Below are 25,373 nucleotides of genomic sequence, written 5' to 3'. Positions count from 1 at the left end.
TTCCAAACATCAGTCTCGAAAAAAATTAGTGCAATTGGCTTAACTCAATCATGTACATTATTCTAATTTCACTTCTATTTTATCCCATCATTTTTCTTCAGCATCTGTAGACTGCATAGAAACTAGTACTTCCAGTCATTTGCTAAAGCATAAAAAGCCATCCCCATGACCAACTAATTACATTGTATTCTCTTCAGTTGGTATTTTCCCTTTTTTCTATCATTGCATTAAATGAGTGACTTAGCAATATTAATAACCACAATTATCATATATATGGTCAGTTATGTACACAATAAATTTATAAATTATAATTACTAAGATATATTGTAATATTAGGGATTTAATAAATAAAAGTTATGAATTATTTAATAAAATACAAACATGTTTTAAGTAAAAGAGACCCGTTTAGTAATTATAGTCACATACGTGGAAAACAATTAAATATATAGTACATTCATCCAATAATCAATTATACCAAACAGTATATTTTGGATTAGTTATATTTCGAGTAGTGCTTAGTGGTAACTGTTTATGAAGAAAATTTAAATGTAAATCTTTAAAAGCTAACACACCAGTCTCCACCTTGGTGATCATGTCATTGAACCCCACGACATTGCAGGATTAACTGCTCCCGTCCGTACCTTTTTCTATACATTTTGTACATATTCCCATTTCAACAGAACACTGAGGACAATTACTATTGTTAAATCCTGGTTATTACTATGTGGTTAATTTACTCCAAATTTTATTGACTTACTGGGTGAGCAAATGAATATTATAATTTAAGCCTTTTAATATATCAGGACCTAACAATACAGAAATAGGGGCAATTAACACATTTTATTCAATAAAATATCCTACTTTCCAAAGATGACAGTCAAAAAGTCATATTTATTCTGTGTTGCTATGGCAGAGTATAAAAAGAAAACTGTATAAACTCTAAAATACTTTATTATTAGAAACTGATCTAACAAGCAAAATGGAGACAGACTCATAGATGGAGAGCAGGCTGACAGCTCAGGAGGGTTAGGGGTGGAGGGATGGAGCAACAAGGGGAAAGGACTCACGAGGGGGACAGCAGCGTGGTGACCACAGGGGTGGGGGCTGTCAGGGGGACAAAAGGCAATGGAAAATAATAAAATTAAATTTAAACAAAAAACTATAGCTGTATTGTTTCAAATGCAGTCAAATTATGTTTCCATTGTTCTGTATATTCAGATAACTTAGAAACACTCTTTCTGGTTTCTTAATTCATTATATACAAAGGAAAGCAAACATTCAAATAAGCTTTTTCTCTTTCCTGTTAAGCAACAAATGAAGCAAATAATTGAGAGACTAGTAGCTGTCTAAGGAGATTAAACAATCGCTTAGCTGAGCCTAAAAGGTATAACTTAAAGACATTATGACCTCAAGAAAAAAATTTTCCATGCATTAAATTGTTAACTTTAAATGATATATTTATTCTCTTTTAAGTTTCTTAAAGCAGTGACTTTAGAATTCCAATTTTTTCTAGATACACTGCAGTAACTTTTAAGAAAACTGTGTGATTTTTGAGATAATTTTCTTCAATATATTTAAATATAGACCATAAAGTTTAACCAAGGGTCAGCCAATTTTAACAGAAAACTGGAAAAATGCCAGGCTCAGTTTTCCAACCCCATCTAGCTGTGGGTTTAATAACATAGCAGTAATTTTATAATCTTACTTAAATTAAGAATAGGTAATAAAGTTTGTTACAGTTTCTAGATTGAAAACAGAGTAGGCCTGTTCAGGACTCAATTTACTGTTAGTCTTGAAGAATCAAATTTGTTTTTTAGACATCATCTAATATAGAAATTTACTACATAATTGAAGTGATATTTGATATTAAAAGGAAAGGCACTTTGCACTAATAACTTACATATTTTATGGATGGAAAAAGTTATTTAGACATGCAGGCTCAAAATAAAAATATAGGATAAAATAAATATTTAAAATGATAAAATATGTAACATAAATTACTAACAATCCCTTGAAGAAAATGTAGTCTCCTGATAATCAAAGATAAAAATACTAATTATTAGGGAAAACATCCATTTTTTAGAATTCTAACGTGAGGACTTGCTTATTGGGTCTAGAGAGAGAGGAAGGGAGTGAGAAAAGAAAATGAGAAACATCAATATGAGAGAGAAACATTGACTGGCTGCCTCTTATACTCGCCCAACTGAATCGAACCCAGAACCTAGGTGTGTGCCCTGGAGATCAAATCCACAACATTCTGATGTACAAGACTAGGCTCCAATCACCTGAGCCAATGGGCCAGGCTGGAAATATCCAATTTTTAAACTTTTGCTACTTAGTTTACATTCAGAACATTGTTTGTTTAATCATCCAGCTTACATTACTGATATTCAAAAGCTCATTGACTCTTGATTCTGAGATAGCTTGGGAGATTAAAAAAGCCATGTGCATGTAATATAAAAACTTCATTACAATGCACATTGGTTCAGAATTCAAAAGTGTTTTTTTAAAATGCTGGTATCTGATTGTGTCTTAAAACAGTGTTGATATCTAAATGTACATACCTGAGAAAAAAGGAATCTAAATTTCACAGATAATTTAGCAAAATAACCTTATTTTATATCAATACCTTTGTTTCCAATCATTAAACAGAGAATATTCTTAAGGAACTATAGCAATTTAATTGTCTAGAATGTTTTTGCCTTATCATCACAAACTGGTAGATAAGAGGACCTTCAAAAAAGTTATACGTTGAGGTTATTTTGCATATAAAGATGTTTCATATAAGGGTTCAGTGTAAAGTCTATAGTAGTGGGGTCAGAGAAGTGCTCTTTCTGTTCTTACCCTGTACTACACACATCACCTTCTGGTCTGCATTGCAGAGTGCACAGTCTTTACACTTTACTGAAACATCCCCAAGAGGTATATCAAAGTTTCTCTTCCATGGCAAAATGTGGTGGTTGAATAGCATTACAAATTAAAATAGGGCATTATAAAAAAGCATTCTAGAAAAATATAGTATTTATTTCTGAATATAAAAGTAAATCACAAGAACAAAGAAGCTGAGAAGAATGCTATATCAAATAAAGAGTTAGCTTCAAAAACTGGGTAAGAGAAAGGGATGTTTTCTGGACCATGGTTTATAACAGCAGAAATATGTTTTCCTCTGGAGGATACATGAATCTCACAAACTTGGAAGAAGAACATTAGCAGCAAACTTACTGATCTGATTAAGAAGACTAAACTAAGACCGGAAGTGGAAGAGAAAATGTGAAACAGTAAAATAGGTATTATAAAGGACAATTGTTTTAAAATAAAAACAAGGCATAGTGAAAAAATATCTAGAAATTATGTTTTAGAAATCGTGGCTTGGAATAATATTTAGGCCTAGAGTATATAGTATACTAAATAAAACTAATGAAAATCATACACATGTTAAGTTCTTAAAAATGTACTCTTTTCTTTAATCCTTACACAACACTGGCAGGTGAGAGTAACACTTGCCACAGATGCTTGTGCAAGGAGTGCCATGCATAAGAAAACCTGGCTTGTGAGAAAAGCAGAGAATGTATTCCTCTCTATACTCCCATTGCTTGAAAGGTACTATTACCTTTAATTTACCAGGTAGGAACTCAGGTTTATGTATGTTTAGAAATCTGCTCAAGATTATATAGCTGACAAATGCTAAGGCTAGATTGGCTAGAATTGAAAGCTGGATGTGTCTAGAAATTACAATTTTAGCAAAACATACTGAGGGGAAATTTATATATGCATATGCGCACATATATAAATTATTATAAGATAATAGAGTAAAGGTAAATTACCTAATTTGTTCACAAGGAACAACACAGTGACACAAAATGTGCGTCTTTGCGTACTAGTTTTATCATCAGGCACATAAATACCTGAATTTAGAGACATGCTCATGTTACTGAAGGAAAATCAATGGGAGAAACTATCATTGAAAAATAGCACAGCAATACTGGCAACATATTTTACAGAGGTATTTATTAATAATGAGTACAAGATATGGACGAGAAAGAGCAGCTTTAATTAGTTTGAGTCCTCCTTGAAGGGAGTCTAATTCTGCCAATATCTGTCTGTTTGAGAGGGACTACAATGGTAACTATTTTCCGTTAAATCCGAATTACAGAGAAAATGACTTGCATACCCAAAGGAGACATTGGGAACAAAGGTTTTGAGGAATGGTGGAGTAAGGGAAGGGACTGGTGAAGAGAGTTGAGTAAACAGTGAAGACATAAAAACAGTCAGTCCTAAAGCACACAGGAAGCCATGGGCAGTTACCCAGATAGTCCAAGGAAGAGACAAGAAAGAAAGTGAGAAACTAAAGATGAAATTATGGCTCGGTCATCTTCTCTATCAAAGCAAATTATCATAACATTAAAATAATTTTGACATAGATTTGGAATTTACTTAGATTTAATTAGGGGCTGAAGCAAATGAGGGCTTATAAAGAGAAAGTTTCCACATGACTCACTGCTGTCCTCTCTATTAGTGACCTAGGGATACTGAGACAAGGAAGCAGTGATTATGTGGATGTATTCAATAGGAAAACATTTCTTTAGATTATTAGACATGTTGGATGAAAATATTCTATACAAACTGTTCCTTAATTTGAATGAAGTATCTCATACAGTCTTTTATTATAACTTTGTGAACCAGATAGAAAAACATTGCTTTCATGACTGTACACCGAAGGACACTGCTGATGGTTGATGAGTATTTCTCCACACAAAACTTTTTTCTACTGTCTAAACTTAAAATGCTATTCTGTGATTTAGTTAAGGTGTCGGGAAGCACACTTTACAAAGCTGTGGATAATACAAAGTTGAGAGGCAAAATATCAGATAAATCTTCAAAATAAAAATGTTTTGTTATGCTGAAACAGTCAGCCCAGATAATACACTATGTAAGAGAAAACAATGTAAAGATCTACATTTAAATTTTAAAATGTCATTTATATACAAACAAAGTTTAACATTGGTACATTTGAAAAAATATACTATTTTCACATAACCTATAATCTTCAGCTCCTTGAGGAAATCATACTTGATTATGTGTTCTCATCTTACTAAAATAGCTTTATCCTTAATGCATATTAAATTAACTTTAAATAGCAAGTTTCCACATGACCCACTGCTGCATCCTATATATACTTCGAACCACTTAAAGTAAAAAATGTAAGTTTTCTAGTTTCTTACCAAATAAGACAAATAATTATGCAGCGTAGGTAAGTCTGAGACCACTTCAAATGTTTCTTTCAGAGCAATTAGAACATGTAATTTCTATAACGAATCTAGTGGTGAAGAATTTAGAAGGCTCAAAGGATGTCACTTTAATATGTCTGCTGTCATAGAAAGATATGCATAAATTAATTTCAAAGATTTATAAATAATTAAGAACAGCTCTGTGTAGAGGGATTTTATCTTTCATACAGAAAAATATATTATAAAATTGATGCAAAATAATTAAAATAGCAACAAACTATAATAGTAAGCATGTCTTCATGGAGGATCACAAATCAAAAAGAAAAGCCACCAATTAAGTTCCTCACCTGCCGAATACCCAGCCGGTATGCCACAATCCGATCCACTGCATCAGGATTCATTTGAGTCCACTGGAGACTGTAGGAATAAACACGGTGTCTGTTTTGCCACACAGGATTATAGGTGTCATAATAGAATTCTGGAGCGTAGGCCTTTCCTAAAAACAGAAAGAGTGCTTAAATTCGAATGATGACATATTACAGTTAAATATACTTTATCTTTTTGTCCCTTTTCCCATTTTCCACTATGAGTTCCATAAGTAACTCTTGAATTTGAAAAGTCATGTTATGAAAATCTAATCCATTTTCTGGAGAATTTTGAGAATAGATGCAAGAGGATTCCGTGGTTGATTAGATTAGCAATCTGAGAGGAAGGAAAGAATAAAGGATAATTACAATTTTTTTACCTAAACACTGGAAGATTGGAATTTCCATAAAATGAGATTAAAATTTGGGGGAGGGTCAAATTTGGGGCAAGAAGATCAGGAAGCTATTTTTGAACAATTTGAATGATTTAAAGGAAGATATCCAGTGGGCTTTACTAGTCTAGAATTCTGGAAAGGCCAGGGTTGGAGATATAATCTTCTAGCCAGAGGCACACATATGTATTTTAGATGGAAAGCCCTGAGAATGGAGATATTATCAAGAGTGTGAGTGACTGTGGGTCAGAAAACAAGGTCTGACCACTGGCGCAGTTCAACGGGAAGAGATGTGGGAAGAGATAGGACCACAAAGGCCTGACACCAAACAACTGGTAAACAGAAGAAAAATAAAACGATGTGGCATCCAAGAAGCCAAAACAAATATGTCAGCAACTGAGTGATCCAGTCTGTTAAAGAATTAATGAAAATAAAAAATGTTGTTTATATTACTCATGTTTTTAGTTAATAAACTTGAAGTCATCCAAACAAAACATAGCAATAATACAAGAACTTTGGTTAATAATAAAGTTTTTATTTTAAGAATATTTGATGTGCATATAACATATATAACATATAGAACATTTCTTCCTTTTGTTTGTCAAACTGAATAGCACACAAACCATTTGAAATTATAGATCAAATTTCCTGATATTCTGAAATGTAGATTTTTCACACATCCCATTTTTTTACCAATATTACATTTAGTTATTGAATCAATGATATTTCGTGAGAGCCTATTAAATACTAAGTAGTATACTAGGCATTGAAGATAAAAATGAATGAGGAGTTATGGCCTCTGTCTTCATAGAAATTATGTACATTTCTCAGGCTTTTCAAATAGCTTTCTAATTCATATTGGATGATAAGTTAATACATTTTACATTTATCATCCCTCATTCGACAAACTTTTTTTATTATATTAAATGTTAAATGCTCTTCTGGATTTTTCCTCCTTTTGTTTGTGTGCAGAAATGTCTCTTATTTGGCTTTTGATATTTCTTCATTGAGTCAGCTGTCATCTAGGGACTGTAAACTAGTTGATTCATAAAAATTTATCATGGGCAAAAAATATATTTTGAACACTAAGAATGGAAATGAAGGTGTTTGTTTTTCTGGAGAGAATCACAAGAAAAAAATAATGTGAAATAAAATAAATTTAATTTTTGACAAATTAAATTAGTAGCAAAATTAAATACATTGAATTAGATATCTGAATTTTAGTAGCAATTGTAAAAGTAGCAAATGTAAAATTCTGCACATTAAAAATGTTCCATAAGTATCCATTCAGTTGAGTTACAATGCTATACAAATAATCTTGCATAGAAATTCTCTAGAAAAGAACCATCACATTCATTTCATTACTTCTTTATGTCATATGATACTGTCACTTATTAAATGATAGCACAAATTCATGTTCATAAGAATAAGAGCAAAATCTAGGTGAAAGAAAAATAATATATTGCATAAGAAATTGATATCCAAAACACCATTGACACCTGGTATTTAAGACCAGATTTCCCAAAATAATATTTTAGGTACATTTTATTAATTATGCAATTACAGTTGTCCCATTTTTTTCTCCCTTTTATCCCCCTCTACCCTGTAGTCTCCCTTTCCCCAGCACTCCCCTCCCTTAGTCCATGTCCGTGGGTTGTACGTATAAGTTCTTTGGCTTCTCTAGTCCCTATACTATTCTTAACTTCCCCCTGTTTATTTTATGCCTACCAAATTATGCTTTGTTTTTAAGGAGGCACATTTAGTAGTAGCTTAAATAAAGAGCAAGGGATTTTGATAAAAAATACGCTTCCAAAATTCATACATGAAGTAATGAGCTGCTTAAGTGAGTAATTTGAAAAAACCTATAGTGTTTTCATTGGAGAGTGGTATCTAGATCAAATCGAGGTAGGAATCTTAATGTTTTTTCTTTTTATATATTTGTAAGGGAAAGAGAAGTTGCTTTTGTTTTTTAATCAAGGAGAAAACACAGGGGTATTAGATTTAGTTCTAAGCAACATTTTTTAAAGTAAATGAATAGTGCATTTACATAGAAACAAAGAGAGTATAGAGTCACTAGAGGCTATTTAGCATGGAAAAGAAAACAGACCTTCTAAAAATGGGCAAATGAAGTTTTCTAGGAGTTGAAACTATCACAGAGAAGGAAAATCAGACTAAATATTAATCATATTTATGGAAGAAGATGAAGACCACTGAGTGACTTTTAAAAGAAAACGTATTTAGATTTAGAAATGTTCTACCAATCCTCTCTGAATATGGATTGACTTACCTCAGTGGATTTTGATTGCCCTCTGTTTAGAGGCATTTAGTCAACACCCAATAGCCATCCAGCTGGGCTGAGATGAATGACTGCCCCCAGGACAGCCATTCAGTTATCTCTGTCTCACACCTATAGGGCGCTATGGAATATTGGCCTTAAACTGTATTATTTCCATTGTTCTGAGCATACTTATTTATAAATTCCATTTCATGTTTCTATTATTTTCAGTCTAATCTTATTGTTTGTTGACTGCCAGGAATATAATTGGCTGAATGTCATAATAAACGAAAATTGTGATGCTTCTAGTACTAATTGCTTTTCTAAATATTTCAAGATTATTGATGCAGCTTGACCCTGACATATTTTTTAAAATCTTTATGACCTTGTTAATAATATGAATTTGTTTATCGAGATCTAATTTCAAGGTAGTAAAAGACTTAAATGTTAGACTTGAATCCATTAAAAAATCCTAAAGAAAATATAGGCAGTAAAATCTCAGACATTTCTTTTGTAGCAATAGATTTTCTGATATATCTCTCAGGCATTGGGAACAAAAGGAAAATAAACAAATGAGATACATCAAACTAAAAAGTTCTTGCACAGCAAAGAAAACCATCAACAAAGTGAAAAAAAAAACACTGAATGAGGGGACATATTCAGCAATGATACATCTGATAAGGGGTTAATATCCAAAATTTGTAAAGAATTTATAAGACTCCACAACAAAAAGAGAAAAGTAATCCAATTAAAAAATGGACAAAAAGCCCTGAACAGATCCTTCAAAGAGGACATACGGATAGCCAATAGACATATGAAAAGATTCTTAATGTCACTCATCATCAGAGAAATGCAAATTAAAACTATAATGAGATATCACCTCTCACACCTGTCAGAATGCCTATCATCAATGCATCAACAGACAGCACATGCTGGTGAGGATGGGGAGAGATGGGAACCCTAGTGGACTGCTTGTGGGAATGTAGATTAGTGTAGCCACTGTGGAAAACAGTATTCGGTTTACCCCCAAAATTAAAAATGAAACTGCCTCATGGTCGTCGATTCCACTTCTAAGAATATACCTGAAAAAAACCCAAAACATGAATTCAAGAGAATATATGCACCCCATGTTTATTAAAGTACTATATACAATAGCCAATGTAGCAGCCTAAGAGTCCATCAGCAGATGAGTGGGTGAAAAGCTGGAATATTACACTGCTGTAAACTGAAGAAAACTTTAGCCGTTGTGACAGCATGGATGGACAGCATTATGCTAAGTGCAATAAGGCAGTGAGAGAAAGACAAGTACTATATGATTTCACTTATGTCTGAAATCTAAATGACAAAATAAACAAAGTAGAAGCAGATTCATAGATACAGAGAACAGACTGACAGCTGTCAGAGGAGAGGGAGTTGTGGGGATGGATAAAAAAGCTGAAGGAATTAAGCAGAAAAAAAAATCATAGACACAGGCAACAGTAAGGTGATCGCCAGAGGGAAAGAGGGTAGTGGGAAGTAGAAGAGAGTTTAGGGGTGATAAATGGGACTGGAAGGAGACTTGACTTTGGGTGAACACACAATACAACATACAGTTGATGTATTATACCAATGTCACTCCAATAAATTCAATACAAATTAAAAAAAATTAAACTACAGTCCCTCATTTAAATCATCCAAATAGATCAGGTTATAGTGTAAAATCCCATCACCATTTTTGTGTTTAATTGCAGCCTGTTACAAAGGCTTTCCAATGTATTTTTTAAAAATACTTTATTTTGTCTGCATTGACATAACATTATTACATATGATTGATATCATATGTAATCACTTTAATAGAACATTATATTAGAAAATAATGTAGAGGTGATACATTCCAATGTCTCTTACAACAAGAAACTATAAATAGTATAGAAATGATATTGATACACAGAAATTGATATAAATAAATAATCAATTGCAAAAGGACCCACTTAAAATTTTGACTTTGATTCATGAAATTAAAAGAAATATTTATTTTAGTTGAATAATTGTGCCACTTTTGCATTAAAGGTGAAAAAATGGTTTCAGATGATGCATAAATAATATCGATTAGAAAAAATTACTGATAAAATTTTGGAGTAGTGATAGTTACATATAGATATGTCAGACTATGTCTCTGAGCATAATTTGTACTAAATCTCTTTTGGATAAAAGAGATTTAGTACAAATCTCTTTTACAAAGAAAAATGTTCTAATTGTGTTCGAGAAATTCATCTTAAAATTTGAAAAACAAACTTCGCTGATTTCAAAAAAAGTCATATTTAGTGCTTTTATTCTCATTTTGTAAGAAGCTCACAGTAGTACTAAGGATATATATCCTTACAGTAATGCTAGGTCTTACAACCAAACATGATACCTGCTGGTTGAACAGAAAAAAAATCATAATATTCTTTCCTTCTTTATCCTCTGGGTCTTTTTGTTTTTCCTTTAACAAGCATGCCAAAAATGTTATTTCTCTTTTATATTCTAGTTTTATTCTTATGCAACATTGTTCCAGTTTAAATATACTAACTGACCTAGAACTACATTCATTATCTAAACTAGCAGATAATTTTTAGATACATTATGTATGATTATATAAAGATCTTAAATTAAAAAAATTTTCTTAATATATACACAGGGAAAATTTTCTGTCAAAGTTTTAAATAGAATTTATGTAAAAGTACAGTCATTCTATTTTGCATATAGCTTTTAAGAAGTGATTAAATTGGGGTTGCAAAATAGGATATTATGTGTAAAGTTGAAAGTAAAAAATAAGAAGCTATGACATGTTATTTTCCTGACCTGAAAATGCTAGCTTCAAATTTAACAAAAATCTTTTTTACTACTTAGGTTTACATGCAAGAAAGACTTATTTCTCAGGGCTTAAAAACAATGAACTGAAAACCAAATGATGAATAAGAACTTAGGGAGAAAAGAAGTGTTGTTGCTTTGTATCCTTGGGAGCTGGATTTTAGGCCTGTGAGAGATGAGGTTAATGAGCCAGTCCAAGATGAGACATTGGAAATGAGGCCAGGACATTTGATCAACATTAGTAAAGACATCAATCTCAGACATAGTGTATCCTAGAAAAAGCTGCCCCTCATCAGCATAGTCAGAAGATGACAAAAAGACGACATTAACCAAAACATCGCCCTTGGCCAGTGAGACCACCTGGAGAGCTGGAGTAGATCCAGTACCAAGTTGCCCTTAAAGGACACGCTTTCACTTGGGCTGCAGAGATTTTTCCCAATCGAGCCTCAATAATTATGAATTAAAAATAAAACATTAATAACACACAAGAAAATGTTCCAAAGTGTGCACCTTTGAAGAACAAAAATATTCTACTCTATTCATCACAATGGCTGACATGAAGGCATGTACTTAAGTGAGATAAGAACTCCGGTCACTGCCAATTTATGAAGTGTCTTGTTTGACATGATAAGATGTTTCATGTTTGCCTTATAGTTGATTTGTTCTCAAATTATTTTAACCAGTACTCTCTTCCATGGGAGAAAAAAATTTATAGTGAATCTACTGATTTTTATTTCCCAGTATGAAAAAACTCAGTGATATGAAATAATTAAAGGAGCATTAAATCAATATTCAAAAATGGTAATAATGGAGGAATTTAACAAAAACACACTTGCAATGTATCAAACATAATATATCCATAACAATGATAACAATTGTTATCATTGTTATATAACAATTATAATATAAATAACAATTATTTAATAATAAATCAATACAATGTAAAGTTAATTTAAAGTTTAAATTGTATTGAGAACAATTTAAACTTTAAAATAAAAGACCATGGACAAAAACAAGAGGGGGGAAAGAATGAATGGGGGGGGCTGGGTAGGGCAGGGGAGAAAGTAAAGGGGGAAAAATGGGGACAACTACGATTGAACAACAATAAAAATAACACATTACTTAGGAAGTAAAGAAACATTGATAAATTCAAAAAGTATTGAATAAAAGCAAGTAATCATCATCGGTCCCCTGAGTGGGTATTGTGCGTAGACTCTTAAATTTTCAATTTTCAGAGACTGAATGGGCACTGGAGTTTCTAAATGACATGGAAGAGAATTTCATGCATCTTATCCTGGAAAAGGAGTGAAAAACTCTCTCACCTCATGGTGTCCTATTCTTCTGAAAGCTTGTTGTTTTTATTTAAAGCCATGTAAAAATGTTCTGAAAGTAAGGCATAAAGACTAGTTTGAGAAAAAAAAGTCTACTTTTGTGAAGTCAAAGGAAATTGTTTTAAAAGAATCAATGTGCTCATCTGTATTACCTATATTAGATATTCAGCCAAGTGATATTTAATATTAGTCTTTATGTCATTGAATGTAATAATGGAATTATTACTAAATTGATGGATTATGTCTATTCTCATTTGACTAGAAACATGGTAAATTAATATGAAGAAGAAATGGAAAACATATAAGTAATACTTAACAAAAGCAACTATTGTACCTAATAAAGAACAATTTATTATAGAATTAAGGTGGATGTCAGCGCAGCGATGCAACTGACTGGCATCAAGAATTTGTTCAACAGGAATACTCATCAGTATCGTGCAGGAAACAAAAACATAACAACTGAATCACACAGCTGTGAAATCAAGAACAACATCTCTTTGTTAATGATTATGTAGACTTCGTAAAAAATGCAAAACTTGTAATAATTTATAACCTTACTAAATCTTTAGGTTAAATACCTTTGTACTTGAGATGGAGATGTTTATCTATATTTTCTTTTCCTATTTAGAGAGAGCCAATATATTTTTAAATGACCAGTCATTGTTATGACATTTTTAAATAATTGCAACATTACCGGCTTATTCATCTTTTATGTGGATCAATTCTCTCCTGCGGGAGTCAGGGCTGTAAAAACCACACTGAGGCAAACTGCCCAGTGACCACACCTCAGTGCTCAAGACCTTGATTCACAGCCCCAGACATCAAGCTTATTGATTGGCTAAATAATAAAATTACTGACAATACTGTCAGTTTTTACAAATCACTGCGATCTCTCTTGAAAGCTTTCAGATTTGCCCAATCACAGCATATAGTTTGTTTGGTCACATTATGACTTCCTTTGTAGGTTAGGCCTTTTTCAAATTAAAACTACTAAAGAAGTAGTTTTCTTACTCCTCAAAATGACTTTTGGGAAGCAATTTGTATTTTAACATAATTGAGTCATCTCTGACCCCTTTTAGACATCAGCTTAAAAAACAAAATATTTATACAAAGTATTGGTTTATACACCAAATACCTATAATTGTCTTGGGTAATATAAAATAAACATGCATTTGCCTGATAACATTTCCACTTAAATAGTCCTTTTACCCTAAATCTTAAATGTACTTTGCCAAAAGTGATGCAAAATATAAATAAGTTTTTTTCCAAACTAAGCTTAGATTAGAATCAGATCCCAAATTTTAAAAGATGGTTTAGACTTGATGAAATGATTAGCTTTCATATTTGGCATGCAAATAGAAAACTGGTAAGGGTTTAGAGGAAGCTTAGAAATAAAAATGATAAATTCACTGATATTTTACTTACAAATATCTAAATAAGTCTTAAGTGTATAAAAGCCACATGGTCTAAAGAGCAACACTCTGGAGAGCTCCTCTGGGAGTGGAGATGGCTGACTGCTGGTGAAGGAGAGACTTGTAAGAAGAGAAGGAGGACAAGGCAGATCTTTAATTATGTACTTCAACTATCCCTTTATATTTATAGCTCTTGCCCAAGGGTCTTCGTTTGTCAATACCCTGTCTGGAACTTGGTACACACACCAGAATTTTTTGTCTCAGTTTGCTGTTTAAAAGTTATTCTATTTAATTTAGCACTCAACCATAAACTTATGGAGCAAGAAAAATCTTGAGGGATGAAAATTGTATTTCACATTTATATACGAATTTACAGTTTACAGAGTACTTTCAAGAATATTAACTTACTTTAGTCTTTACAGAGGTTGGAAGTGCAAATGTGCAAAAGGATAATACTTGGCTTACACTGCAAATCGTGAAGGTTAACGAGATCATAATTAATGTGCTAACACAGGCAACTATCCTTGTCTGGCCTGCAGATCCCCCGTCAAAAAGATCCAAATGAATGGTTTATGAGAAAGAAGAGAGGTTACACCCTCTACCCAAATATACAAATAAAGCTGGCTTTCAAACTGAAAGGCTTTGATCCCTATCTTCTTCACTGTGTATTATTTGGGGAATGCCAAGACAAAATAAAATTATGAGAAATACCTCTTCTCAAAAATACTGCAGCAAATATTCCCAAGTCAGAGAGAATAACAAAACGATTTCCTTCAATTTATATTGAAAAATACATTTAATTAATAGGAATACATGTCAAGTGTCGGTGGGAGAGGGAGGCCGTCTGGAGGGCTACATTTGGCTACGTTACAGCAATAGTTCTAAGTCAAAACCGTGATTCTCTTTGCTAGCATGTAAAACTGTATAGGCTACCCTTTCAAGAACTACACCAATTCTGTAATATATCACAACCATGTGTGTTAATGAGCCAATTCCTGCAAACTATGCCTGTGGTAGCATGGGGAGCAGAGACATAATTGGGTTTGAAAAAGAAATTCCCTAGATGTCATTAAATTTCACAAGATAGAAGCAAAGCCAGACTTCTAAAAAAATGATTATATACATGGTATGCCATTCCTGGGAAAAGCACCAATCTCCTGTCTATAGTGACTGCCTCCTTGTTACAAGTCTGCTGGTCCATAGTAATAGTGAGTACACCCCTGTTCTCTGAAGAGTTCTATTTCTCCTGGCTCATTCTGTGCCCATAATGAAGAAATACTGCTGGAGAACCAGTATCCAAACCCCTGAAGTATCTTGCAATTTAGAAACTCAATTGTTAATTCTTACCTGGACAGAGAGGAAGCAGAAATAGCATGTGCATCCCCTATAAGATGCCACTATCCAGTAACCAAGAGTATGTATGAGCCAATCAATATACATGGAACTGAAATATGTGCTTATTTACTAGGGCCTATATTTTTATAAACCTCTAAAAGCTTTCCTTGCTTTTTCTGGCGATGCACAAAGACTTCTCACAGGTAATCCAAATGCCAGTCACTTCAGCTTTCTCATCTGTCCTTTTCTTATCCCAGCTTCTATCAAAAGGACAGTCAAGGAACAGGCAACGCCTTCTCCCTAGAGGTTGTGTGTAGTGTGGAGAAATTCTATGTGAATCTGAATTATGTAACTGAAAAAAATGTGTGCCAATATACCAACATACAAAATATCAAATAGAGTATATCAAAACAAGGGAAAGTCCCACAGAGATGTAATATTTCAATTTCAGAGGTTCAATTCATTTTTGTTCAGTCTTGTAAAACCCTTCAGCTACTGGAGTTTTCTTTTCCTTTTTATACTATAAATATGTCTATGTAGATAGATGAATTCTTGTGAAATTATCATCAAGTGCTTTTCACTGATGTCTTTCTATTCATGACTTTGTAAGCCTATTTCCCGGGTTCTCTCTGGTCACAGAAAATTTTCTAATTGTGGCTTCTGAAGCATTAGGACAAAGCTTAACCTCAGGGATAAAATAGTTCTTTGTAGGCTAAGGGAGGAATGGGTGCCTAATATTTCCCAAAGAGAAACAAAATTTTTTAAAGGTACTTTTGTTGTTTTTGGTATTTGTCAGGCACTATGCTAATCAACTTGAATACATTATGTTTTGTAATATTCACAGTCCCTTCAGAATAAGAACATTCTTTCAGTTTCCTGTTACAGAAGATGAAAGTGAAGATTAGTCATCATTTTTTATGAAACTTTTAAATTTCAATTGTTGTTCAAGTATAGTTTTCTGCCAAGATTAGTGATCTTAAACAATTTGCCTTGTAGTAAGCAACTGGTGAGCAACAAAGCTACATTCTGAACTCACACTGTCCAAGCCCTTTTTATCAAAGCAGCCAACATCCTGAGTGTGGCTGCTCACCATGAAGTGTGCCTGGGTGAAGGGGTAAGCGGGACTGAGTGCAGGCTCTATTTTTCTTGCAACCACATGTGCCCTGGTATCAGAGATACATCTGCTTCAAGAAATGGACAATTTTCTTTTAGTACATACACAAGTACTGTACAAGCTGGGGGGTTTCCTAAGATGCCACTTTCACTAATCCCAAAAAGATCCCTACTCTGCTCATGGTGAGTACTGGAACCTAAATTATAATTTAACCCCAGGACTCAACCAGAAATGCCTTATTAGATCATTATCTGAAAGCATCATCAATCCACAAGTTAAGAAAAGTAGGATTAACTAAATGTCTAGAATGAGAACTGCATGTATTTTATTAAATATTTAATTCAAATATAATAAATAATTAATAAGCTGCAAATAAATGTATTCCTTAAAGCGGTACATTTCCTAAAAACTTAACAGTTACAAAATATCTAAAAGCTTTGTGTTCACTGAAAGGAGCATCAGTTGAGGAGTGCACGCCGAGGGGAACAGATGGATGAGCCAGTGGCTCTCAGGCTTTGAGAACTGAACGTTCAAGAGTGTACTTACAGGCCACATTAACTTTTTGGCAAGTGCTGTTGCTGCCTATGTGGGTGGTCCATTGCTGAATATGAATGTGCTGAATATCATTTAGGCAGGGAGCAAGAGGTGTTCAAGTGAGTTGGAGAGGAGCCCAGAAGGTATACTGTTTATCTTCTAGGACATTTATTTTCACCCAAACATATAACTCGAATTAATAAAGTGGATTTGGATGTGAATAAAGAAAATTGTTCAATAGTTATTGAAACTGAACTGCTGTGACTCTCTAAGAATAACTAAAAGATCTATGAATAAGATTCGTGGCATGAAAAAACGAGTAGAGCATAAATAACAGCTCTTATCATACTGCTAAGAAGCAGCATGGCCTGGATCTGACTACAAAACAGGTGTCTGCTTGCAGTTGCCTCCTGAGGCTTCTAGTAACTGTTGCAGGTCCTTTTGAAATAGACAAAGTTCATTAGAAGGATGAAAGGAGATTTCTTAAGTAATTTGGTTGGATCTTCTGGTCTGAACCCCCCCCCCAAAATTTATAAATAGAAAACCTTTGTTGACTTTCTCAACTTAGACCTTTGTCACAAAATCTCTTGTGTAAAGGAGGTCAGATCGGTTTCTGGGCAATTGTTTTAGATCACTCTGCCTGGTTCTAGGAATTGTTTCTTGACCCCTTGTGGCTAAGGGCAAGGAACGACCTTTGGAAAGCGATCCACAGGAGACAAAGCCTGTCTCTGGTAGCAAACGCTGCCTCAGTTCCTCTCCCTGCCCCCAAAGCTTGGTTGGAAGTCAATGACGGGCAAGACTCTTCACAGTGGGGGGCAACCTAAGCTAGACTTGATCACTTGGGAGGCCTTTATGGAAGGACTCAGGGGGGTGCAACAAAGAGCAATGGACTCTCACCCCCCGGCTTTGACAAAGCCTGAGTCCCCATGTCCTTTGGGAGAAGCACTTCCTAGCTCTAATCCTCTTAAGCCTGAATACCTGTTGGGGAGAGGTGCAGCTCCTTGCCTTGCTAGAGGGTGTCCTGGGGAACAATCTGGCATCACAAAGACTTCCTGATAAACCTATGAAATCTGCTCTGCTAAGAGTGCTTTCATTCATATGTTAAGGGTTTGAGCAGGAAACCCTAAAACTCAGTTCCTGACAGACACTAACTCCGACTAAGCCCTCGGATATTTTTGAAATGTTACCTACTGTTTGATCCTTGCTGCCCCATATTCCTGTGTATTACAACCCAATAAAAGCCCCTGGAGGAGGGAGCTCAATGCCTTTTTCCCCTGAGAAACTGGCTACTGCTCAAAGCTTTTTTCCTCTGGGAAGATGGCCATCTCTCCTCCCCAAGCAGATTACATCATGTCTCAGTCGTGAATACTCTCATCTGTGGTGGTGGTGGGGACTTGTGAGGAAAGTTGCTCCCACAGGCAATCATCTGTGGAATCTCTCTCCCGACCCACCTGAGTTTGATGCTGGCATACCTTTGCCACAAGTTTCACAGTGCTCGCATCCACTGGTCATCCCTCCTGGATGGGGAGGGGCAGAGGCCAGGTGCTTAGACATGTGGAGGTTTGGGAGATGGCTTTGATTCCACAGAATTAAAAGTTCCAGATTCTTTCACAGATCAGTTATTTTTTCCACCTAATATCTACTAAAAAACCCAACTGTACTAAAAATGCTAAAAAGAGCATTAAAAAGAATAGAAATACTAAACATATAATATTCGCATACATATGCATTCATTTCTATATTGAGGTTTCTTTTTTTTTTATTCTTTTATGGTGTTAGTACATACTAGGAAGGTTTTTATTTTTTCTCTCACCGAAAATTGTGTGTGATTTCAGCCTGTTATCCTCTTAGTCTCTATAAACAATACCTAATTCCTGCCCCAAATCATATCAGAAAACTATGAGAAAAGTTTTGCAATCCTGTGACCTCCGTCATTATGCTAATATTTCTGTTTCCCCTTTATTCTCCTTCATTCTACTCAGCAGTGATGGTCTTGCTTACAAAGTGTTAATCCTCCAAAACCTGGCTCCTATCTTTCTGACGACCTTGGTTACCAGCATGTTAGATCATGTTATATTCTAAATACAACAGCCATTATCTCTTAAAGTAAAGGGAATAATTGAGAAATGATGGTTATCCTGGGAAGGGAGATACTGTGAAGATAACTAGTTTTGTGTCTTTGTCTAAACCAGAGTAGTTTAGAAGTTAGGAGGAGAAAAAAGGAATAAAGGATTCTTGAGGAACAATTCACTTTTAAAAATTACCTTAAATATATTAACGCAATATAGATTGGAAAAATTATATACATGACAGCATTAAATAGAACAGTGTGATTTATATTATGGAATATCTCCCATTCCAACCCTACCTTAATTATCAAATACCATCCATTTATTCAGTAGTACTTCACTGAGGTATAATTTAAATATAATAAAATCCATACATTTTAAAAGCATATTTTGATGAGTTAGAAAAATATGTTGCTATGTAATCCCCACCCCCAATCCATATATAAGGGATTTCCATCAGTGTGAAAAGTTACCTCCTATCCCTCCATAATCAGTGAGCCCCAGCCAAATAAGAATCTATTTTCTACTTCTAAATATTCCTTTTGCCTGCTCAGGAAATCAATAGAAATGTAACAAAAAACTGTGCATCTTTGATGTCTGATTCTGATTATTCAACATATTGTTTCTGAAATTCTTCCTTCCATAAAAGTGTTTGCTATCAATAGCTCTTCCCACAGTTATGACTGAGTGAAATTTCTTTTCATGAGTAGATCACATGTTGTATATCCTTTTAGCTGTTAGTGGATATTTGGGATGTTTCCAGTTAGAGGTCATCACAATTAAAGCTGCTATTAAAGTTTGTGCATAGGTCTTAGTATAGACATATACTTTCATTACTGTCGGGCAATCATCTAGGAGTGAAATAGTCAGATAACTTGGTAAGTGCATGTCTAAGATTATGGGAGACCAACAAGCAATTTTCAAAAAGCCAATGCCATTTTGCATTTCCAAAAGCAGTCTGTGATAGTTTGTTACTCTATTTTTTTCTGTTTAAATTATACATTAGAAAATGTCTTATTGAATTAAAAGAAATATTTTTAAAGCTTTTACCTGAAGATGTTCATTATTTTTTTTAAATTTTTGTTCAGTTACACTTTTTTCACTATTGCTCACCCCTACCCTGACCCTGCATTCCCACAGTCAGTCTACCCCATTCTCCGTGCCCCATTTCCCCAGTTATCCTCCTCTCTCCTCCTGGCTGGTCACTGTCTATTTGTTCTCTGTTTTCAAGTCTCTGATTCTATTCTGCTCATTTGTTTGTTCTATTGAGTAGGTTCCACTTATATGTGAGATCATACGATGTTTGTCTTTTGCCATCCGGCTTATGTCACTTATTATAATGCTCTTCAGTTCCATGTGTGCTGTCATGAAAGGTATGATTTCCTTCTTTCCTTCTGATGTGTAGTATTCCATTGTGTGAATGTACAGCAGTTTTTGGATCCACTCATTTACTGATAGGCACATAGGCTGTTTACAGCACTTGGCTATTGTAAATAACACTGCTATGAACATTGTGGTTCATAGGTACTTTTGAATTGGTGATTTTGGGTTCTTAGAGTATATTCCCAGTGGGTGGGATCACTGGATTGAAAGTTCAGTTACTCTACTTTCTTATCAACACTTGGTATTGTCAGATTTTTCAACTTCAGCCATTATAAAGTATGTGTACTATTGTCCTTGTGGTTTAAATTTCATTTCTCCAGTAGCTAATGATGGCCACCAGTTCTATGCAATTATTGATCAGTTGTATGCTCTTTTGTGCATCATCTACCCAAGTCTTTGCCAATTTTTAATTGAATTGTTTGCCTTATTATTAAGTTTTAAGAATGATTTATATATTCTGGACATGAACCTTTGTCAGAAACATGTATTTCAAACATTTTCTTCCAGTCTGTGGCTTTCCTTTTCTTACCAATGTCTTTTAAACAGCAAAAAGATTGTAATCATGATGATGTTCATCTATTACTTTTCAATGAGTGGTGCTTTATTTTGTTTACATTCTAAGAAGTCTTTGCACATTCCAAATTTGTATAGATTTTCTTCTATGTTTTCTCTAGAATTTCATAGTTTCCGCTTCTCATATTTATATCTACAATCAATTTTAAATTAATCTGTGGGTAGTGTGAGGTATTAAGCTTATATATCTTTCAATATGAATGTCCAGTTGGCCGATCACAGTTTATTCAGAAGATTATCATTTTCCCAATGGGTTATGTGACTTTGAAAAATTCAATTGTCCATATATGTATCATATATGTGACTATCAAGGTCAATTTCTGTATTCTCTATCCTATCTCATTGATTTAAGTGTTTATACAAAAGCAGAATGAAAGTGGTGAATGGATTAACCAAATAACATTTATGAACAACCCATAGACAGGGACAACGGCATGGGAATTGGCTGGAGAAGGGAAGAGGATGAGACTGAGTGGAGGTGGGAAAGGGAAGAAAAAGTGGGAACTGTAACAGCATAAAAAATAAAAGTAAAATTTAATAAAAATAACCACACTATCTTCACTATTGTGGTTTTACAATCATTTTGAAATCAATTAGTATGAACCTTCTCTACCCCAACATATGTTTAACTATTATTGGGCCTTAGTTTTCCAAACAATATCTAGAGTAAGCTTTTCAGTGAAAAAAGTCATGATGGCAGCTTTCCTAATATTACATTGGATCCATATATGAATTTGGAGAGAACAAGCATCAAAATAATAGTCATGCTTCCAATATATGAACAAGGCAATTTCTTTGATTATTTAGGTCTTGCTTAATTTTTCTCAATAACTTTATTTTTATATTTTCAGTATATGTCTTGTGTGTACTTCATTAAATTTATTCACATTTTGATATAATTAGAAAAAAATTTTTTAAATTTTTATTTACTTATTTTTAGAGTTGGGAAGGGAGGGAGACAGAGTGGAAGACAAATATCAATGTGTTGGCCTCTCATGTGTCCCCTACTGGAGATCTGGCTTATAATCCAGGCAAGTGCCCTGGCTGGGACTCAAACCACTGGCCCTTTGGCTCACAGGCTGACACTTAGTTCAGCGAGCCACACCAGCCAGCGCTGAAAATATTTTTTACATTTTAATTTCAATGATGTAACTATTATATAGAAACATGATGAATTTTATATACTGATTTTTTATCCCATTCTACTCTTATCTTATTAATTAAAAACAATTTTCCTATAAAGTTTTAAGATTGTTCACAAAAACAACTATTAATCTATGAATGGAAGTAGTTTTACTTCTTTTCTGTTCTTGTGTATTTTATTTACTTTTCTTGTGTTATTGCAGTGATACAAATCTGCAGTACAGTATTTGTGACTGGTGAAAGTGGGTATTTTTGTCTTGCTCCCAATCTTAGAAGAAAAATGCTTGATTGGCATATTATCTATCGTGGTGAGCAGTTACATAGATGTGAAATAATGTATAAGTATAGTTTACAACTTTGAGTGTAATGATCGATAAATATCAATTAGTTTAATTTGCTTGATAGTATACTCCAGATCTCCTGAAACTGGTAATTTTTCTGGGTACATATTTTCTTGATTACTCATAGATGTTAAAATCTTCAGCTGTAATTATGGAATAGTCTACTTTTCCTTGCAATTTTTTATTTATGAATTTGGAAGCTCTAATATTAGAAGCACATATTTAGAGAACTGTTAGGTCTTTCCTATAAACTTCTCTTTATTAGTATCAAGTGTCCCTTTTTAGCACCTACACGCTTTCTGTGAAGTACATTCTGTCTGATATTAATGTAGTCATGTCAGCTTTCTTCTGTCTGTTGTTAGCATGTTATGTTCCTCTATCCTTTTCCTTTCATCCTCTGTATGTTTTTTCATTTAGTGTGTTTCTCGTAGATGGCAGTATCTTGTAGATAGTTTGCATGTTCTTTTTATAAATCTAGTCCTATTTCTTTCTGGTAACTAATTGGACTGTTAAGGTAATTTAAATTTCATGTAATTATTTTTGTGTTATGGGTTAATGTTTACCATATTTCTCTTTATTTTCTTGTTCTTCTGATGTTTTTGTTATTGCTTTGTTCATCTGTTGCTCTTTTCCTGTGACATTCTGAAGTAAATTCAAATATATTTTAGTTCTTTTCATGCACCACTTAAAAAAAACTTTTTACAAGTTTCTATAGGGTTAAATTGGGTGACTTTAACTGAACTGATTCTATTTAAAAGTCAATATTGTATAACATAATATATCTCACTTCACACTTGGTTCTCTGAAGCCTCTATTCACTTCTCATTTCCCATAATATAGGTTGAAGTAATCCCATTATTTGTGCTATTGTTGTGATATTCTAGTTCTAAATATCTTATAAGCCCTAACTTTTACTATTATTTTTGCTAAAAACAAAGGATTGGCTGGCTTTTCCATGAAGGGCTTGTTAATAAATATTTTAGATTTATGAGCCATATAGTTATTGCTACAACTACTCACCTTTCTTGTTGTAGCATGAAAGCAGCCACAGACAACACAGAAATAAATTGGGGAGACTAAGGTCCAATTTATCTTTATTTACATATGCAGTTGGTGGGTCCCAGAGCTGTAATTGCTGACTACTGTTTCCGTGGCTGTTTATTAGGAAAATTACAAGACAAAAAGAAACATATTTTTTTTCTAATATTTACCCACTTATTTACTGAATCTTATCAGCTTCGTTTCATTTTTTCCAGGCTTTATTTAAGATCATCAGTATACAAAAAACTGGGCATAATTAATATAGGCAATTTGGTAAGTTTGGACAGATGCATACCTCATGTTACCATCTCCACAATCCAGGAGAAACATACTTATTGCCTTCAAAAATTTCTTTGTGTTTGTGTGTATGTGAGAGTATGTGTGAAAAGCACCAGAAATAAACCATAAGTTTATTTTGGGTCAGCTGACCTTCATCCAGGGTGCCAAGAATATGCAATGAAAAAGAAGAGTCTCTTCAATAAATGGTTTTGAGAAAACTGGATGTCCACTTGCAAAAGAATAAAATTTGGCCCTTGTCTATCACCATACACAAAAATGAACTCAAATGGATTAAAGATTTGAGCTTAAAATCTGAAACCATAAATTCCTATAAGAAAACATAAAATAATAGATCCTATATTTCTTCTTCTTTAAAACATATTATATTGTTCATGCTATTACAGTTGTCTCGATTTTCCCTCCTTTGTCCCCCTCAACCCTCCTCACTCCCTCAGGAAATCCCAACATAGTTATCCGTGTCCATGGTTTTGGCTAATCCCTTCACCTTCTTTCAACCAGTACCCACCTCGCCCTCCCCTCTTACAGCTGCCAGTCTGTTCCATGTTTCTATATCTCTAATTCTATTTTGTTCATTAGATTCCACACATAAATGGGATCATATATTAGTCTTTCACTGACTGGCTTATTTCACTTAGCATAATAGTCTCCAGGTCCAACCATGCTGTGTCAAAAGGTAAGAATTCCTTATCTTTTACTGCTGTGTGGCATTCCATTGTGTAAACGTACCACAGCTTTTTTATCCACTTATATACTGGTAGGCACTAAGTCTGTTTCCAAATCTTGGCTATACTTTTTGCATACAAATTCAAGTTTTCACTGATAATGCTTCCCTTTAGTGTAAAGAGGATCCTTTGGCATATTTTGTCATCCACTTTTGCTGGCTGCTAATTCTCTACCTTTCATTTTTCAGAAAAACATATTTATTTGACCCTATTTTAATACATAATTTTACTGCATATAAAATTAGAAACTGACAGTATTTTAAAGATTTTAAAGATTTAAAGATGTGGTTCCATTATCTTCTAGCCAATGATGTTGCTAAAATGTGATAATTGTCATGGATATCATCAGAATATCATTTTGATTCTGGTTGCCTTGAAAATTTTCTCTGATTTTAGTTTTCTGCTAATGGATTATGGTGTACCTAGGTGTAGTGTTTTGTTTTGTTTTTTCCTTGCTTTTTGTATATGATATGCTTGGATCCCTGTGTTTGAAAAAAAAGTTGTCCCATTCTTTTTATTTTCTTCTAGACCTTCAATCATTCATATTTGAGACCAGTATCTATCATTCTCCAAGTCCTCAGGCGTCTCCACTGATCATGTCCTTAATTATTTACAAGTCTAAGAACTTAAAACTATGTATACAAACTAACAAGAACTTGTGAGAATTCTCCCATAGGAAAACATGATACCTGGTGATTGGGTTTCTACCATAGTGCACAAAGGTTACTTAAACCACAAAGGAACTATGCTCAACTTAATCATAACAATATTAGTGCATAGAATAAATAAAGATGTAGTATTTTGTATCATTATAGTTAATATTTTCCAACACGTATAATTCACTATCTGCTAGGCTGGTCATTGTCCCCAAAATACCTTTGCTTACTTTTTTTCCTTTTCAGGAAAATATTCTTAACCCCCCCGTCATTTCTCAGTGAATAAAATTCCACTCTCCTGTCCCCATATTCCTACAAACATCACCT

At 33.8% G+C, this 25,373-nt stretch overlaps 1 protein-coding gene across 1 annotated transcript in view; it reads right to left on the bottom strand.

Moving 5' to 3' along the window:
* The window catches only part of MDGA2 (MAM domain containing glycosylphosphatidylinositol anchor 2), an 875,220-nt gene that overhangs the window by 87,662 nt on the left and 762,185 nt on the right, over positions 1 to 25,373 (bottom strand). The window contains exon 10 of the mRNA XM_053656885.1: positions 5,576 to 5,724. Coding sequence (XP_053512860.1) covers positions 5,576 to 5,724 — 149 coding nt within the window. The remainder of the gene's footprint in view (positions 1 to 5,575; positions 5,725 to 25,373) is intronic.

The sequence above is a fragment of the Artibeus jamaicensis genome, unplaced genomic scaffold, assembly GCF_021234435.1.
Source record: "Artibeus jamaicensis isolate MK-2021 breed Jamaican fruit bat unplaced genomic scaffold, CSHL_Jam_final scaffold_286, whole genome shotgun sequence".
Lineage (NCBI taxonomy): Eukaryota > Metazoa > Chordata > Mammalia > Chiroptera > Phyllostomidae > Artibeus > Artibeus jamaicensis.
Note: the sequence above shows the minus strand (reverse complement) of the source record. Positions and strands in the feature narration are given on the sequence as shown.